At 28.5% G+C, this 18,924-nt stretch overlaps 2 protein-coding genes across 3 annotated transcripts; one reads left to right on the forward strand and one right to left on the reverse strand.

Annotated features, from left to right (window-relative positions):
* LOC114123279 (nucleolar transcription factor 1-B-like) lies at positions 1–10,855 on the forward strand. Of its 2 annotated transcripts, none has more exons than XM_050207706.1 (7): positions 1–429; positions 2,500–2,770; positions 2,866–3,053; positions 4,286–4,422; positions 4,791–4,996; positions 8,816–9,606; positions 10,205–10,855. In XM_050207706.1, exons 1-7 carry the CDS (start codon positions 293–295, stop codon positions 10,419–10,421), a joined length of 1,947 nt encoding a protein of 648 aa, XP_050063663.1. In that variant the 5' UTR covers positions 1–292; the 3' UTR covers positions 10,422–10,855. The 2 variants fall into 2 exon arrangements, with proteins under 2 accessions (XP_050063663.1, XP_050063664.1); XM_050207707.1 differs by having other exon boundaries at positions 342–429; positions 2,412–2,770; positions 10,205–10,852.
* A 1,335-nt stretch (positions 10,856–12,190) lies between these two features.
* On the reverse strand, positions 12,191–18,924 carry LOC114123263 (protein O-linked-mannose beta-1,2-N-acetylglucosaminyltransferase 1-like). The gene is made up of 13 exons (XM_027986168.2): positions 18,656–18,924; positions 18,250–18,587; positions 17,954–18,172; positions 17,575–17,748; positions 17,016–17,379; positions 16,714–16,928; positions 16,544–16,614; positions 16,115–16,429; positions 15,733–15,964; positions 15,197–15,462; positions 14,750–15,068; positions 13,192–13,364; positions 12,191–13,051 (listed from the first exon to the last, which is right to left on the reverse strand). The coding sequence occupies exons 2-13, from the start codon at positions 18,334–18,336 to the stop codon at positions 12,964–12,966; spliced, it is 2,523 nt and encodes an 840-aa protein (XP_027841969.2). The 5' UTR covers positions 18,337–18,587; positions 18,656–18,924; the 3' UTR covers positions 12,191–12,963.

Genomic DNA, 18,924 nt, shown 5'->3' on the forward strand with positions numbered 1-18,924 from the left:
TAGGTAATCATCGTTAATTTTATTTAACAAATTTCGCGTAAAAAATATTCGTTGGTAACGATGGAGTAAAAATGAATGTATATTTTTCTGCAATTAGTCATGTCAACAAACAAAATGAAAAAAAATGTATTTTTCCTTACACATAAAACGGTTTTACGTTTTTATTCACCAATATACGTGATTGAAATCGTTAATTATGTAGTTTTTCTGTTTTGTTTTCGTCGAGTAATCAGTCGATGTTACACAATTTTTATATTTTGAGCAAGTTATCTGTAAAAAAACACTATTCATAATGGCAAATAACATAATACCTCAGGAAGATAACACTAGTGAGATACTAAGAGCCGACATACTTAAATATGGCTATATTAACAAACGAAATAAACTCAGAAAAAACAAAACAAATGTTAATCCAGTTAAACGTCAAAAGTAAGAATTAAATGTCTATTACTGTTTACCTACCTGTTTTCTATTGACTATTATAATTTAATATTAATATGAATATTAAATAGTAAGTATTTTTAGTCGATAAGCTTAAAATAAATAAGTAAAAAAAAAGTTGATAGACTATTCAAATTTCAAATTAACAATCATTTTGTAATAATATTGTAATCTACAATTATGTTAAATTATATTTATACTGTGTAAGTTACTTAAGTTAGGTAGTAACTAGTTAATTAAAAAATAATTTTTGACAATTTCTAACTAAACTTTAAAATTTAATAAATGATTATAAATTAACTTATTAGTTATATATTGTTAAAATTAAAGTAATTTGTATAAAATAATTTACATTTTTTTGTAACTGTAAAAAAAGTAATTTAACTTTTTTAATTTGTATAATTTATTGTTTCTCTTTATTAAATTTGTAACTTAACTTAGTTACTACAATTATTTTATATTTTAAATCTACTTATAGTTATTTTTTCTTTATTTTTAGGATGACTTAAACTAATTTTTAAAAAAATGGTTATTTTACCTAGCTTTGTAGGATTTGTAGGAATCTCGTACAACAATAGTAACAGTTGAATATGATAAAAATACATAGTATATAATTTAATTATAAAAAGGAAGTATAAACTTAGCAATAACTAGATAACTAATATCAAATAGGTAGATAAATTAATGAAATAGTACATTTTTTTTAAGAAGTCACTATAATTAAATGTTAAAATATACGATTAAGCGAGTGTTATCACTTATTAGTTAATAGTTATTACAATTTTTATGGCATATTTTATAATATGTAAATGGCTAATATAGCTTAGGTATTTCAATTATTAATAATGATTATCAGGGCAGGATTCAACAAGAATTGGCTGAGTATGGAATGCAGCCCAGGGCCACCACAATATATTTTTATTCTATAATTTTATTATTGTACATATAAACAAAATACATATAATACATATTATATGATCATAAAAAAATGTCTCATTCATTCATGAACATTGAGCATGCATTTTGAATAAGATAGCTATTTATGATAATCATTATTATTTATTTTAATCTTTTTTTTATAATCAAAGAAAGAGCGCAAAGGTGTTTGTGAAATATTATCCAATATCTACGTATCTAAAAATCATTTTTGTAACATCAAAAATCGAACAGTTGATGTCAAATTAAAAAGTTTATTGTATTTAATGTTAGTTTAAGGACTTTTATATTTGCATATTACATTTTTTAAAGTTATTATTTATATAGTAAAAAGTTAAAAAAATACTTTTGAAAAGGGTTTAAAATACTAACTAAAAAGCTATTAATTAAATGTGTTTTTTTTTTAATTATTTAAACGCTTACTGGATCATGATAGCTCCACTTATACTAAAAATATATTTTAGTTATTTATATACGTTTATATTATAATTGTGATGGCCTCGGGACTGTGGATCAATAACTAGTTACTTATCCCCTAAAATAATTTCATAATGTTATTCCAAATTACACAAAATATATAGGTACTTATTTATATTCTTAACAACTATATGTTAGTTATTATACTATGATAAATGGTAAAGAGAATATTTTAAGCCATACAACATTAATTTTATAGGACATAAGTTCTTGTATTGTTGATATATGTATTTTCGTATCTTAATTTCCTTTTCAGCTTTTTTAATTAGAAAAAATTTAAAACACTTCATGTTATAAAATCAATCAAAAAATAGTATAAAGATTTTTTATTGACCATTGATATATTATTTTCTACGATATAAACATACTTTAATCTTGGCACAAATTTAACTAGTTTTCATTCATTGAAAATGTATGTTGGAAACGACAAATAAAATATAAAAATACCATGACAGTGTTTAGCAGTCTACTAGTAATACTTTACATATACAATACATAACTATAATAGTTTAGAAGACGTTTTGATAAAAGAATTTTTTTTTTGCACCCTTATTTAGAGCCTTAAAAACATTTTCCGCCCGGGGCCACCACATACTTTAAACCAGTCCTGATGATTATTGACGTTGGGAATGTGTGGTTGCGTAGATGGGCCATTAGGTTCTTGGAAGAAGAACGAAATAACTTAGCGACTGATTTGAATGCTATGGAATCAGAAGTAAAGGTAAAGCAAGAAGATAAGTACAGGGCAAAATTTACAAGTTTGATTCACGAGACTAAACAGGCAAAAATCGAGCTGAACGAACAGAGAAAAATCGAAGCACAAGTTAATAAAGAGATAGTCCAGTTGGAAGCTGAACTGGAAAAACTTACAATCAAAAATAATATGGAAATTAAGGAAGTTCCGAAATTAACCACTGTATATAAATATATACCATAATAATACGATTAACTATAATTTATTTTGTTACATAAATGCGGTTAGGTTATAGTATACAGTATTTTGATTTATAGAATACTGGAAATCACGAGTACAACAAGTTACTTGATGAACAAAACCAACTGAGAGTGCAAGTAGAAACGTTGCTTAAACGGTGGCAACAAATACAAAATATCTACAATTTGAACATGAATAAGTTGGACAAAGGAAAAGAAATAGCATCTGTTCTTACCGAACAAGTAGCGAGGACTTACACATTCAGGTATACTTATTGATGGTAGTTTTACGGAGGGGGGAAGAGATTTTGGATGTACAACATAAAATTATACTTCTCTGTAGTTTATAGTAATTGAACGGAAAAACAGTGAGCCGTGTGTTGTGTATGTGTGATGTAAATTATACATATATGTGTGCATTGTGTACAGAATATTTTAGCCCTCTCCTTAAAAATTTACTTTTTAAGAACCACTCATGATATTTAATACCTATGCTTTGACTTCCTAGTTTCTAGGCTATATATATAGTATATAATAAAATAATACATATATATATATATGTGTGTTGTGTATGTATAATATGTACCTATATTATACTAATACTATTTTTATCGACATTTTAGGTTCTAAATTTCTTTTGTAAAGATTGAGTAATCATAAAATAAAATCACATAAAATATTAGATGCGAGGGTTAGGTATTAGTTTTGTATTTTATTTTTATTTGACTGAATTTTGTTTTTAAAAATTACTGTTTATTTAAATTAATATTAGAATTCGAGGAAAATATTTAAACATAATTATACGTCAAGCGCTCCAAAATATTATTTTCTATGATCGTTGTAACTTGTAATAGGTAATTTTACTCAAAGATTACTTAAAAGTTAAAACCCATAATAAAACAGTTTTGAGTGTTTTGACTATATTACCACGTGACAGCATGTGTTAAAAAGAGAAAAACGAATAGTGTGCTGGCATTCAAAAGTGTAAAAGTACCAAAAAATGGAAGAATAATTCACTTAGTAATCAATAGGGCAATATATACCTTATAGATATGATTATATTGATTTAAAAAATGTATTTAATTATTATTTTTTTTTATATATATCATCTTTACAAGGTTTTTAATTGATTGATTTTTGATTTGTTGTATGGTTATTATTTAATGTAGTAGAGAATAAATTTGAACCCCAAACTTTAAAATTTTATAGAAAAAATAAAATAAAGGTAAATCATTCAAATATGTTTTGAAAATTATGCACATATTATTACAATATTGGGTATACATACTCGTATAATAATGCTATAATATTATAATATAATTTCATATAATCATAAAGCCACATAGATAGAATATTATATACATATTAGGTATATTTTATTTAACAAATTTAATAGTTAATTTAAATCTTTAAATCCTTAAATTATATTATTATGCAATTATTGGTTTTTAATTTTTATATTCAATAAAAATTATAATTTCATTGATATTTGATCCAGAAATGAAGCTAAGGAAAAGTTGGAGACGTATTTAAAAACAAGTAAAGCACAAAATAGTGATTATAAAAACTATATAACGTCACTCAAACGACAGGTGAATGAAGATTTAAGAATGACAACATTTCTTTCGGAAAAACGTATGTATTAGAAAAATAATAGATACCTAGATTTAATAAAAAAAACGCCAATTTAGTTAATAACATTAATAATGTATATTATGAGATTTGATTGAATTGTTCAATTTAAATTGTAAATGAAATTATGGGGTATATGTACCTATTGTACCTGTGTATATATTATATTATGTTATAATTATATAATATATAATAATTTAAACGGATATATGATATTATGATTTAAGTCTCAAATTTCAAATTAAATCGAGTTTGAAATAGCTTTTTATGAATAAATTTAGTGAGCCATATAATTTCTAAAAATCAATGAAATATTCATAAATATAATATAATAAAGTATTGTTATATTTTATTTTATAACCTGTTTTTAGTAAAATTAAGATATAATAAATTCACTGAAAAACCAATCGAAGGGAATACAGAGATGTTAGCGTTAAACGCTGAAGCAGAAACATTTATTAAACATTTAGTTTACATTGCTGATGAAAAAAACTTAGAAACAATCATGGAACAAATTGTTAAAATGGACCTTGATAATAAATCCATGTTTAGATTTTTGATGGAGATAGAATCATACGTAAGTAATATATTTTAATATACATATATTATCTATACAATAAATAATAATATGCGTAATATTATATAATATAAATTATAATATGTAATACAATAGTCAGTAAGTACTAAATAGGTACCTACATCGCGTTTGAAAATATCATTCATATTTTATACACAAAACATAACAATACAGGTAAAAGTTATAGATCTCTATGAATGATATTTTTTTAACTATAAAATAATAATGATTAATAAATACAGTTATTCGTAGTTTAAATATATTGTAATGTCTTCCAAGTTTAATACAAAATGTTTAGTAATATTTATTTTAGATTTGAAAGTTTCAATATGAATTATTTACGAGGAGCTTTATACATAACTTTCAATTATTTTACCTAGTGAATAATTTTTAAATAAATAAAAAAACCATTGAATTATCTATTTAAAACGAACCTCAAAGTTGAAAATCGATAGATTTTCCGAGTACTTATCGCAGTATACAAATACAAAAGTAACATATAATTGTAAAATCAATACATTCATTGCTCTATTCTGCATAATCTAAAAATTATTAAAATAAAATAATGATTAAAAATTCAAAGCAATATTTAATGTATTTAACCTAACATATATATATATATTTTATAGTTCTATATTGATGTACACTGATAGTTTATCAGTAATATCTGCAGTGACGTATTTAGGGGGGGCCTGAGGGGGGCTTGGGCCCCGGGTGGTAAATTTTGGAGAACATTTTGATATAATACGGTAGCTTGGTCATTTGGGTGATAAAAAAAAGTTATGACACTCAGATAACCCGAGGTGCAAAATTCCTAAATACATCTTTGGATATCTGGACTATGATATTATAAAGTTATTTTGACATTTTATTATTTTTATATTATATTTAATACCATTACTGTATACATACATTATTTTATACAGATGTGTAGTTAATATTTATTAATATTTATTTTTTTATTTTATTAATCCAATAAATTAATTAAATTAATTAAATTTGTAAACTAAAAACATTTCTTTTAAGCGTTGCAGTAAATATGAGTAGCGTACATAACGTTTTTAATAAAATCTTTAAGCAGTATAAGCATAGCTAACTGAACCGTCTTAATCTAACCTTCACCTAATTATCATAATATAAGCATACTCGTCTATATATAGTTTTCTTTTAATAACATAACAACGTTAGTTATTTGTGTATTGCATCTGTAAATTGTTGTCTTTACTTTTTTCTAGAGCTTCTCTGACAGTATATGCTAGTCTGTTGCCCATGTTGTCTCGTATTAAGTAGGTACGATGGATCTGCAACTGCATCTCACCCTTAAAAAATTATTGTATATGGTTCTCAAAAACCTACAGCTGTTTAGCATAGCGAGAAATAAAATTAAAACTACCTCTCAGCGACTGTTTTCTTAATTATATCTTAATAGTTTGACAATTTGAGTATACAATATAGGTTTATCGGTTTATTTATCGGAAAATTGAAAGGTGGTTTCATAACACTTGGACTTGGTTTATATCGATCTTTTCTGAAAATTGAATTTAAATTAATATAGAAAGAAAATTTAAAATACTAATTTGCAATTATTTGAAACAAAATGTATTGTTTTTTTTCAGAATTCCGAAAACATCGGAAAAATAGGGTCAAAGTCGTTGAGTAAATAAAACTTTGAAGAAACGATCTAAAGTATCGTAATGCTTACCATATTTTGAAAGGCGAGCTCAGAGTAATCATTATTTAGTACATAAAATGAATACAAATATTTCCATATATATATACATACATATATAGTGTTCTCGGTGTATTTTTAATAAATTAAGTCAAAGTATTTATTTTTGTACACAGAGAAATAATATGATTTAATTAAATTAGTAATTTCAATAATATAATATAAAAAATGAAATTAAACATTTATAACTGATGATAATTTTAACTGACATTAAACATATTGTTTCGCCCGTGTCCAATAATATAATATAACAATGATAAATGTCAGCGATTTAATTGTGTCGTTTAGATTACTCAAATATCTTAGAGCAACCTATAGTATACCTACTAATATAGGACGTAAAGCTTGATATTTTTTACATATACGATGTCTAACTACATTATCGTCTAATTTCCAACGATACATAAAATAGGCTCAGCAGTAATTCATAATTTTTTAGAGCGCATATTCGGTTATTTGGTACAATTTTTCTTAGGTACGCTTTATACTATAAAAGTCCATGTTACGATGATTGAAAGTTCCGTACACAATTTCTAATTTAATTGATGAAATTGAATTAAAAATACATAGATAACATTGATTCATACAATATATTATACATAAATATATATTTTTTTATACAGATCACTCTGCGCTCGCCTATTTTATGTAGATCGTTTCTTTATATCGGTGATTTTCAACCAAGCTAAAAATAAAAATAATTATTTTCAGTTAAAAAGCTTTAAGTATACAGATTTAAAATGAAAAATTCATTAATTTCTATTATAAGTATATCAAGTTTATTATACATCACAGACTTTATATTATTTGCACAATTTTCTTTACAGAAAAAAATTTTTTTTTAATAGCAAAATAAAATTATTTATGACATTTGAAATATACAAGGTGTGGAGCTTCGTTTAAAAAAATAGTATTTTGCTGGATAGTAAATGCGTTTTGGATAAATATAGTTTAAATAAAAATAAAAATTCTTAATGTTATTTGTTGTCGATGATTGGACACGGGTTTGTAGTTATATGTTTAATGTGTATAAGTAGTAAATATTTTATTCCATTTAAAAATTGATACAAAACGGTTATTGAGAAAATAACCTTTTTTTTAGATCTTTGGTTAATAACATTATAAATTCCAAACATCGTGTTTCAATATTTTCTTTTATTAACACAATATAACTCGAAAAATTGAAACTTGAAAGCAATAATTGATCTAACTTTCTAAAACATCATATAATTATTGACATTTAATTTATATTTATCTATTTACATATTATAGTATTATACTAAACAATAGTAATGAATTTAGAGCTCGGATGTAAACATAAATTAATTAAACCATGTATTTATAAATGTAAAAATATGCAATTATATGCTTTAAAATTTATTGATAATTATATAAAAATCTATTTAAGCAAAGTTAAATATTATTTCATATTCAAAATATTGGTTTATACTTTATATACATTAAAGTTAGGTATACATAAAAAAAAATACACGAAACGCACAACATAATATAATTATAATATAATATTGGAGCGTGAAAAATGCGTATTTAATAACAATAACACGAACAATTTTTGATTGCCATTAGTTTTTGATACTACCTATAAATTATAAATATAGAAATAATCTACACCGTAACCTGAAAACACGGAAAATTAAAAATAATTTGAAATTCGTGCAAATTAAGTGGGTAGATTTGATATCTATAGAATTCACAATCGAATATTTATTATAATAGTCATATAAATTTGGTATAATTCTTATCGCCTCGCTACAAAAAATAGGCTAGTCATAAACATCCGAGCTCTACATTTAAGTATAGTAACAGAGGCGTAGCCAGGATTTTTTTATGAGGAGGGCTAAACAACAAAAAAATTAATAAACACGTAATAATACTTTTTTAACTTAAATATTCTATTATACAACTAAATAACAATAGAAATATATTAATTACCTAGACGATTAAAATTTGTAAGAAAATGTTCGAATTTAAGTATGTGGGCCCACAGCCTCTTATGACAATATTATAATCGTGTTACGACGATCGTACCTACTATGTATAACGCGTGTAATTCTTCGATGGTGCTGCAGTTGACGGAAGCGGAAAACGCGATGGAAAAGACTAGCGTGACCGTGACGGAGAGAAAGCGCGAGTTGTGCGAAGCTCAGGCGGCAAAAACGGAGGAGTTCGCGAACGCCGTGAGGACGTTCAAAGCAGGACGGGCGCCCTTGCGGGAGGCTCGCAGGACGTTGCGGCTGATGGCCGACGAATGGCGGCAGACTTGCCAGACGGTGGACGACGCGTGCGAACTGATGATGGGCTCGGACGGCGGTCGGCCGTCGTACCGTCTGCTGGTGCGCGACGGCGACGGCGACGACGACGACGGAGACGACCGCGAAGAAGAAGAAGACGACGACGAAGAAGACGACGACGACGACGACGACGACGACGAAAGCGGCGGCGGTCGTCTGCGCCTACGCCGTCACCACCGTCACCGACGACGAGGCCGCCACCGCCGCCGCCGCCGTCGTCGTCGCGAACGGCCGGTCGACGGTCCGCTCTCGCCGACGGCCATACCGACCGAGCTGATCGAATATTTCGAGCCGATGGACAGGCGACTGGACGACGTACTGCAACGGGTGTTCTGGATACAGAACAACTACGTGTACGAGGAGAACGGGCCGAGAGAGCAACGGGAGGTGGCCGCCGGCGACTCGATGTCCACCACGTCCGAGCAGGAAGACGAGTTCCTGGCCCGCGACCTGGACGGCACGGTGAACAGACACGCGAAAATCATCGCCGCCCGCGATCCGACCACCGTGACGCCCGACAACGAACCGCCGGACCGGGACGCCGGTCAAGTGCCTTCGCTGTGTCCGAGGTGAGTATTTTTTTTTTAAAACGACGCATTTTTTTACGTTTTGAGATCGATGTTAAAATCTAAAAATCAAATTTTTAAGGGTTTGGACGAGATTTTAAGTCTTTAAGTTTATTATTTGTCATTGACATTTGTAATGGTTGTAATCATTGAAATACCGATCCGTACCTTTCATAAATAATAAAATAGTTTAAAATAGTCACCCCTTGGAAACAGAGTCCGTTTGAATTGTGTTGTTTTTAAGGCGTTATGTTTAGGCAACAACCTTCGGTGTATTCGGCTCGACACGTCTTTCTGCGAGTAGACCGTTAATAGCGTGTGTTCGTCAACCATTATCCGTTTAAAATAGTTGCATACACTTTCATTAATGACAATTTAGCAAAAGATCAAAATATTCTTCAAAACTATTTTAAATACTTTACAAATTAAGTACTACCTATTTGTATATTTTGCAGTACTTTTACGAGATTCACCTTTTGTCAGCGCCCTTAATTCAGGTCTATTTACCATTTGCATAGATGCAGTGATATACGAGTATTACTCATACAACAGATATATAATGCCTGAGCGCATCCAACTGTATGAATTTGTTCCGTTACAGGTGTTTAGAAAAACGTTACGAAGAAGAAAACCAATGGGTGTTGAAATATATAGATCAGACCCAAGGCGGTGGCGATACACCGCCGAACACATTACATATATGCCAAAGTGACAATGTCAGTGTCAAAAACGCTAATGACGAAGAGTACAAAAAATACTTTCACCGGACTTTGGATTGTCCTCTTTATGCAGTTGATAAGTCCCACGGCGCCAAGTAACACGGCGATGAACATAATATTACGATTATTATCACGTGATGATGCCCATACGATACGCCGCTGTTGTCGCGTTTATTAATGTTGTGTTTTTTCCCCATTAGAAACTGTCGTTTTTTAGACACATTTATTTTTCAAACATTAATCCAATTTTGACGGATAAGAAATGATTATGCTTGTAAATAAATTTAGTTTTTCCTCGCTAATGACTGAAATCGTTTGTTACGTATTGATGTTTTTACATACTTGTCCAAGTACACTGTGTGTATATTGTGTATAAATTAATATTTTATATGAATTGTATTTATATTGTATGGGTAGTGTAGGTACTTAATTTCTGATTTCATATAAAGTTGACTGATCTCAAGTTCTACTATATTTACAATATTGGTTACAATAATTTGGTATACAATTTAAAAATAAAAGAAAAAAACTTTCTTAAGCTTATTTTTTAATATTGATTTTTGTTAGATACGTTTGATATTCTAAAATCTTTCTACCAAAAGTCTGAAGTTTATAATTAAATGTACAAATGTACAAATATATAAAGTTATAATAGAGATATAAACATTGCATTATTTGGTTGGACCTTATACAAGTTTTGAAAAGACAAAATTATTTAAAAATTAAAAATATGTATAATATGCAAAATTTTATACAATTATATTGAATAATTAGTGTTATATTATATGGTTTTTCAACCTATTTTGATAATTAACCTTTTCCAACATTTATTTTAATACTTAGTGTGCTATAAATTAATTTAAGTAAGTATACTTAATCATCATAAATAAAATATTCACCTATGTAATTTTTTTAATAGAAATAAAAAATTAGTTTTGCAATTTGCATGTGTACATTTCATTTCATAATATAGAGAAAAATATTGACTCATTATGTTAATAAAAGTTAATTTAATTTAACTGTGTGACTTCCATTTTTTTTTTTTTTAATTGAATAGAATTGAATAAGTTACCATCTCTTCTAATTGCACAATTTTAAATTTTAAGATTATTATATATATTGAAATTATTTGTCTGTGTTAATAAATTATTTAATCAAGGAATGGTTATTTGATTAATTTTATGTATAATTATTGACATGATTAATTAACAAATATTTTATTATTTTTAAATTTAACCACATTTGTTGATTTGAATATATATGCTTTCAATTTAATGTGATCAAACTAGTTGATTAAAAAGACTAAAACATGCTACATGGTAGTTAAGGTAGAAATTACCAAACATTCTACTTTGCGAACTTTTTTTTATGAATACCATTAAAAGTTCTAGTACTTTGTCTCGTTTACTCAAATTTAGGTCGTTAAAAAAAAAATTAGAAAAATAGGTTACAAAAATTAAATTATTTTATAGTATTTAAAATTGTATTAAAATGTATTTTATATTTAAAATTGTATGTTGTGTAGTGAAATAATGAAAGAATTTCTTAGAAATTATTTAGTGATATATTTAATATATAATAACTAATAAGTTAAAAGTTATAACTAATACGTAATTTAATTTCCATGGTCAAATACATGATAATGGGCCATAACACTATAGGCAAAACAAAGTGTATAAAATAATGTGTGTCATAATAATATGATCTGTGTAATATTGTGGAGGCTAATACATTGAACTATTTGAACAAAGGGTCACATGGACAAGTACATAAGTAGTGTTTTATTAGTTTATTGTTTTATGATTGTAGAGAAAATATTATTTAAAAAAAAAAAAAAATAATAGCAATAAAAAAACAGTAAAAAAGAATAATCATTAATTTCAATTTTATTAAAAATAAAAACTATACATACACTTTAGGGGTTGGGCAGTCTCTACAGCCTTAATACAAAAATATTATGTAATTTTAACTTAAACAATAATAAAATACAACATATTTTATCTCTGGGGTAAATATAAAACAAATTATAAGCACATTAAAAACAATAAAATAATTAGTTCATCATTGCATTGTTCTTGATATAAAATAACAAATATAATATTATATTATACAGTTAATAAAATAAAAATACTTTTGGTTTAATTCTAAAGCTGAGTTCTCAAGACTAGTATATTTGTCATATACATTAAAAAGTATATTATTGGCCATTTCTATAAATAGTGTCACATCCTCAGGAAAGCATCAGTGACAAATAATACTATAGGAGGATTGTTCCCACGGCATGGTAAGTATCCTCTAAGTGACAAATTTTGGCAAGAACAAGATTCATGGGAACTCAGCTTGAGCTAAAGAAACTAAATTAGGTTAAAATTTGAAGCAGTCTCTAAATTACAAATTAGGTTAAAAATACTATGAGTCAGCAGTTTTCTTCAATTAAAAACTGGAAGAGATGTACATAACTTAAAATAAATCTTACACAATAATAATAAATGAGATGATTTAAATTTTATAATAATAAAAACATTATAATAAATGTAATGATAAACAATTAACATAGATATGTAATATATTATTATATGATAAAATGTAATGGTAATAACTACATTAAAAAGTAGTTTTTTCGTCCTCAGCAGTTTAGAGCCTATAACATATCATCTCCGCCATCATCGTCTTCACCAATACCAATACTATTGTACCATAAAGCAGTCACATTTATTGGCTTGAATTTGCTATTAGAAATAAAAATAATGCAATTTATATAAATTATAAAAGTATCATATACCTCAAAAGAAAAATAGAAATTAAAAATAATAGCATGTAAAGTAGTAGTTATTAAAATAATAGTAAATTTAATGTTTTTATAACTTACCAAAAATATGAGAATGGGCAACTGATAATAAATAGTTCGGAACCGCTTTTAATATGTGCTGGAATTCCTTCTTCATCTGCATTTGTTCCATCATCTTGATTATCAGTATTAAGATATAGTCGCCACATTCCCTTGTAATGTCCTCTAATATCTAGGTCCCATATGCCTAGGCACTAAATACAAAAGCAAACATAATTATTTACAATGGTAGTTAATTACAGTTAAGAGGATTGAAGATCAACAACATTATTAGGTAATGTAAAGATTTAAATATTATTATAAGGTAATTATTCTAATTATTCTAGCATGTTTTATTTTGATTTTCTGCCTAGATTTTGGGTAATGCTAAATATCAACACGTATTATTAATTTATAATTAATATAGTAGCACTTTATAATGAACAATAACATAACATATTTTTTATTTAATTTAAATTTTAGGTATCTAACTTAACCTAAATAAAATAATGACAAAAAAACCCAAAAACATATGAATGATTCTTAAATTTTCCTTGAAGTGGAAAATTTCAAATATTTTATTTAAATGGTCTCCATGTTAAAAGTAAATAGATATCGTTCAAGTTATTATTGTTTTAAAGCGGAATAAATTAGGTTATTTTTAGTATTATAGTTCATACACAATACACATATTCATAAGTTAATAAGGCACATAATATAAACTTCTCTAAAATTTAAATAATAAATTCTGCAAAAAAAATTTTACTACATTAAAAAAAAGAATCATTTAACATAGCTATTAGCTCAGAGGACACCAGAGACGGTATCAGTTAGGCAAAAAATATATTGATTGAGGTCTTAATTCCAATTTAATATTCACAATCATACTAGTTTAATTAAAATCATTAATAATAATTGGTATAATAATTATTGTTGTATTTTTAAATTATTTTTTAGACAACCATTTAGTTTGTGTAGGTATACTTTGTAATTTTATGTAAATTCTTTTTAAATAAATAAATTTAATTTTAAAAATATAAATATAATATAAATTAATTAAATAATTTATTAAATAATTTATTTAATAAATGCATTTTATAAATAACTATTTATACATTTTGTACACAATTAATTATGAACGACTATGTTCATTAGTTATAAACTGCATTTTTTATAAAATTACTGATTAAGCAATTAACATGTAATATTAAAATATCACACAAAACACAAGTTATGTTATAAATTATAGAATATAGATCAATTAACGATAATGATACTATGTGATTGTCCGAGAAGAGAAAATAATTATACTTTATTTTTTCTATAAAGTGTACCAATTCTATGCCATAAAATTAAATTGAAAAAAAGGCAACATTTATAAAGCCATCGTAGAGCCTCAAGATTAAAGTAAAGTGTATATATTGTATAAAATAAAAAATACTAATAAATAAATATTAATGGAATTTAAATTTTCTCTATTGCCTCTTTTAAAAAAATTCACTTAAGTTTAATATGGTAACAAAATGTTTTTATGGGAATTTATAACTTTTATACTAATTAAATTAATAAAAATAACAATTTTCAACAGGTACTTATCTACCTTGGCCAAAGGAGTCCAAGCAACATTAGCTGCATTTCGATTTCCGCCAGATGGATCTTCCATTTTTATATACAGTATAAATAATTTCTTAGATCTAATTGTATGGTCATTATTCATCATTTCATCAATAACAAAAAATTCTTCGTCTGATTGATAATAGTTTTTGTTTTCAGCATCCTGTACTCTTCTATTGTCATTATTTCTGTTACCTCCATTATTCCATTGTTTTTTTCGACATGGCCATCTACTGTGATCCAATACTTGGCCTTCCGTCACGATCCTACGTTCCATCCACCCAAGGTATGTTATTCGAGTCATCCTACATGCATAACATATACTCACTATATTTAATATATTCATAAAACATGTGTTGAAGAATTATATATTTAAACTGCCCAATGTGTGAGAAAGTAAACTAGTAATGTTAAAATTTAAAAATAAACTAACTTGTCAATGTTTTTGAAACGAATCAGACCTCCTCTATCGTCATATTCTCCACCATTTCCACCACTATGAGATCCAGCACTTGCCCCATTTGCTGCAGAATTAGGGTTATAGAATGCGTGACGACCAAAGTACGTACGTTGAAAGTATGGGTTTACGTTAACAGAACGAGATGATCCAAAATGATATGTTCTGCTGACTTCTGGTACTATACATTGTCGTCCACGTTGAACTTTGGATGATCGCATCCACATATCCCAATCCCATGGCTAAAATATAAAATTGATACTCAGTTAGTTTTTAGTTAGGAGTTTGTTTTTATGGGCCAAGTTATATAATAAAAATAATACATTTTATAACAAATTTTATTGTTAGAGAAAGATTAATAAAATACTACCGTCAAAAAATAAAAATTAATTAATTATTATAGCAATAAATACTATATCACTCTAGGGACTTAAAATATATAAAGAAAATAGCAAAAATTTTAAATAAAATTGTTTGAGATTAACATATCATACTATAATCAGTATACTAACTTTTTCTACTGTAGGCCATTCCGATTCTAGCTGGTCCTTATACAAGGACCTTTTAAGCATCCATCCTAATCCTGGCATCCAGTCAATACGATATAAAACATCTGGTCGACTAGCAGTGTGTTCATAGCCTTGGTCATTCCATGCAGATATACAATACAGTGATCCAGAACCACCATCACCATCTGTTGAGTCGTCAGCTGCAGCCAACAATGAAAGAGTCTGACTGAAGAAACTAAACAGCACAATAATAATTTCACATTATAAGTGAGTACAAATAATTAAACTTTATATAATTGGTAAATATTAAAAATAATTTATTTTCTTATCATCAGTTATTTATTATTTCTAACAAGATATTTATTAAAATAATATAAGCACACACCTAAAAAAGTCAACAGAAACATCTAGATCGTCTTCCAACACAATAGCATAATCAGCTTGCGGGAACAGTGAACTAAATGTGTTTGTTAATGCTGATTTATAATGCTGTGTAACTCGACGGCGGCGTGAATTGGTATTACTTGCAATACTCCCTCCACTAACTGCATTGACTGAATCACCTACAGCAGGCATATGCTGTACAGCCCTTACACCCAACAGCCGAGCTACTTCGACTGGTTCGTCATAGTATCCATCCACATGAACAGTAACCATATGTCGTTGAACACCTCGAGCATTCAATACAGATTTTAATGTCCTATACAATCAATATCAATTATAGAGAATAAACTAAAATTTAACTTCTTCAATAATATATAATAAGCATATAAGGTAAATTACTTAGTGTGCCTAAATAGAATAATTTTTATACCTGTAAAGATAGTCAGCTCGATTACCAGCTATTATTACCACAGGTATTAGATCAATATTTGAATCAGGTATCTGCATAAAAATAAGTTAAAATATTATTAACGGCCTGATAGTTATTTTATTCTATTGCCTAAAAAGTACCTTTTGCTAATAAAAATAATTCATACTCACAGGTAATGGATGGAAATCCAAAGGAGCAGGATGTATACAACTACATACGTCACCATAACCCTCGATACGGCTGCAGAATCGTTGTCTTCGTGCCAGTGGTGATTCAACTATAATGTCATCATCAATAATGGAACCACTGTCCACAAAATCACCACCATCATCATTGTTATCTTCTGAAGTACCAGCTGTTATCCACGATTCACACCATTCATCATCTACAAATCAGACATTTAATGTAAGTTATAAAAATTAAATGTAAAGAAAGTTAAGTGATTATGCAAAAGTTATACATAAATACTTACTTTGATTGTTATGACTACGATTTACGTCAAGAGGAACTTGTACGCGTAGTAAAACATCAGTGCCCCAAGAAGACAAGGCTGGTGCACTCTTACTATTATGTTGTACAGCTAAGCCTGGGTTACTATTATAGCTCTCTCCGTATACACGACCACCAACACCACCAACATTTCTTTCTTCTTCTGCATCATTATTATGATGTTTAGCTACCATTGCCCACATATCACGCCAACCAAGTTCCGATAGCCACAATGATCCACCTGCAGCAGATCCAGTTCCACTTCTACTAGCACTAGCACCACCTGCGCCAGTATGCATTTGCATTGCACGCCTTCCTTTACTGGTGAGGTGGAATGATGCCTCATCCTTAGGAGTAATATTCACAATTTTATTAAGTAACAATGGTATGATTATACTAGCAGTAATTTAACATAATTGAAAAATTGAGAAGCGACTAACAATTTTATTTATTATTAATCATCATTGAGTTAAAATGCAAATTTCTTTAAGCAAAGCGGTGTAGTATAGATCTCCTGATAATATCAATTAGGCGGTACTAACTTTAACAGCAAAAATCATTATACGACCAGAGGACACACGATGCAAAAAACCAATGAGTGGTTCATCATCCATGTATGTGTCAAATACCCGTTGAGCCATCACCATACCAGTATGTTGATTCAAGACAACGACATGCATGCCTCTATTGTTTAATGGATCACTATCATCAATCACCTGAAAATAAATAAATACATTTTTGTAAAGTTATAAATTAAATGTTAGCACACAATTTGTTTTTTCTTTTTAACCTTCAAACAACATGACGTGTTTATGCAGTAAACTTGTATAATGCATTAAACAACTTGCTGTATTCTAAGGCTATAGTAACATATTTGTACTTGGAAAATATAGTTAAGTATGTAAATAATGTGTAAATTACCGTCGCATCGTCAACACATATCCTCACACGGTTTTTACTGGACAGCACTTCTATAGATATATACTTTGCTGCATCGCCATTTTGAAGCCATTTACTACTATTATTGTAACCAATACCTGCAGCGGTAGTGGCCGGATCGACAGATTGGCGGTTAGTGGTAAGCAAAGTCAGTATCACGTTAACTAGGATAAACAGGATGACAGAGCACACGAGTAACATCTGTAAGCATAATAGACATTAGAAATGCTGTTTGATTTAATATTATATTGTACTACAACGGTCTAGCGAATATTCACCCTGAAGCGCTTCCAGCAACAACAGTTGCGGCGCATGGCCGATGTTGCCATGGTTTTCGTATAAATGCGCACGGAAAAATCACTCATTGTCACGGTTTCATCAGACCACTATATAGGGATTTTCTTTCGACGCTGTTCTAGCTTCGCCACCATATCACTCGGAACATTAGGAACAAAACACGCGCTCGACGTTACAAGGACACAGAGTGTCTTGTCTTTTTTAAAAAAAAAAGAGTCGCAAGTAGGTACTTTATATCTCTTACGGTTTGTGTCGCACTCTGTATCCCCGGTTTTTTTCCGCCGATTCAAGCTACCGGACTGAAAAGCCGAGATGGACGCTGTAACGAAAATACAAAATATTATTCTAATTCCTAACCTTACCGATGACTCAGTAGTCGATACTCACAATATAGTCGGCTCCTCGTAAGACTACCACCGTAGACGAGTAAGTATTTAAAAGAATATACCACCACCACTGCCGCCTGGGCCCGAAGATCGTCGTTTGTGCCCGTCAGTACGCGGCCGACGAATCGGTGATCAAGGAGATTGCGTCATGTCCACAGGGATCGTACCTGTGACGTTTCCAACGGTCCTCGGTTCAGCATCCGCAATAACAGCGACAACAACAAATGTCAAATAATGAAATAACAATAATATCAGTCTTGTCGTTCGAGC

The sequence above is a fragment of the Aphis gossypii genome, chromosome X (assembly GCF_020184175.1).
Source record: "Aphis gossypii isolate Hap1 chromosome X, ASM2018417v2, whole genome shotgun sequence".
NCBI lineage: Eukaryota > Metazoa > Arthropoda > Insecta > Hemiptera > Aphididae > Aphis > Aphis gossypii.

Coding starts and splice junctions, on each gene's coding strand:
- LOC114123279 (XM_050207706.1), top strand. CDS start 293: ATGGCAAATAACATAATACCTCAGGAAGATAACACTAGTGAGATACTA. Junction 430..2,499: donor AATCCAGTTAAACGTCAAAA/GTAAGAATTAAA, acceptor GTGGTTGCGTAG/ATGGGCCATTAGGTTCTTGG. Junction 4,423..4,790: donor AACATTTCTTTCGGAAAAAC/GTATGTATTAGA, acceptor ACCTGTTTTTAG/TAAAATTAAGATATAATAAA.
- LOC114123263 (XM_027986168.2), bottom strand. CDS start 18,336: ATGAGTGATTTTTCCGTGCGCATTTATACGAAAACCATGGCAACATCG. Junction 18,173..18,249: donor GTTGCTGGAAGCGCTTCAGG/GTGAATATTCGC, acceptor TTATGCTTACAG/ATGTTACTCGTGTGCTCTGT. Junction 17,749..17,953: donor TATGTGTTGACGATGCGACG/GTAATTTACACA, acceptor ATTTATTTTCAG/GTGATTGATGATAGTGATCC.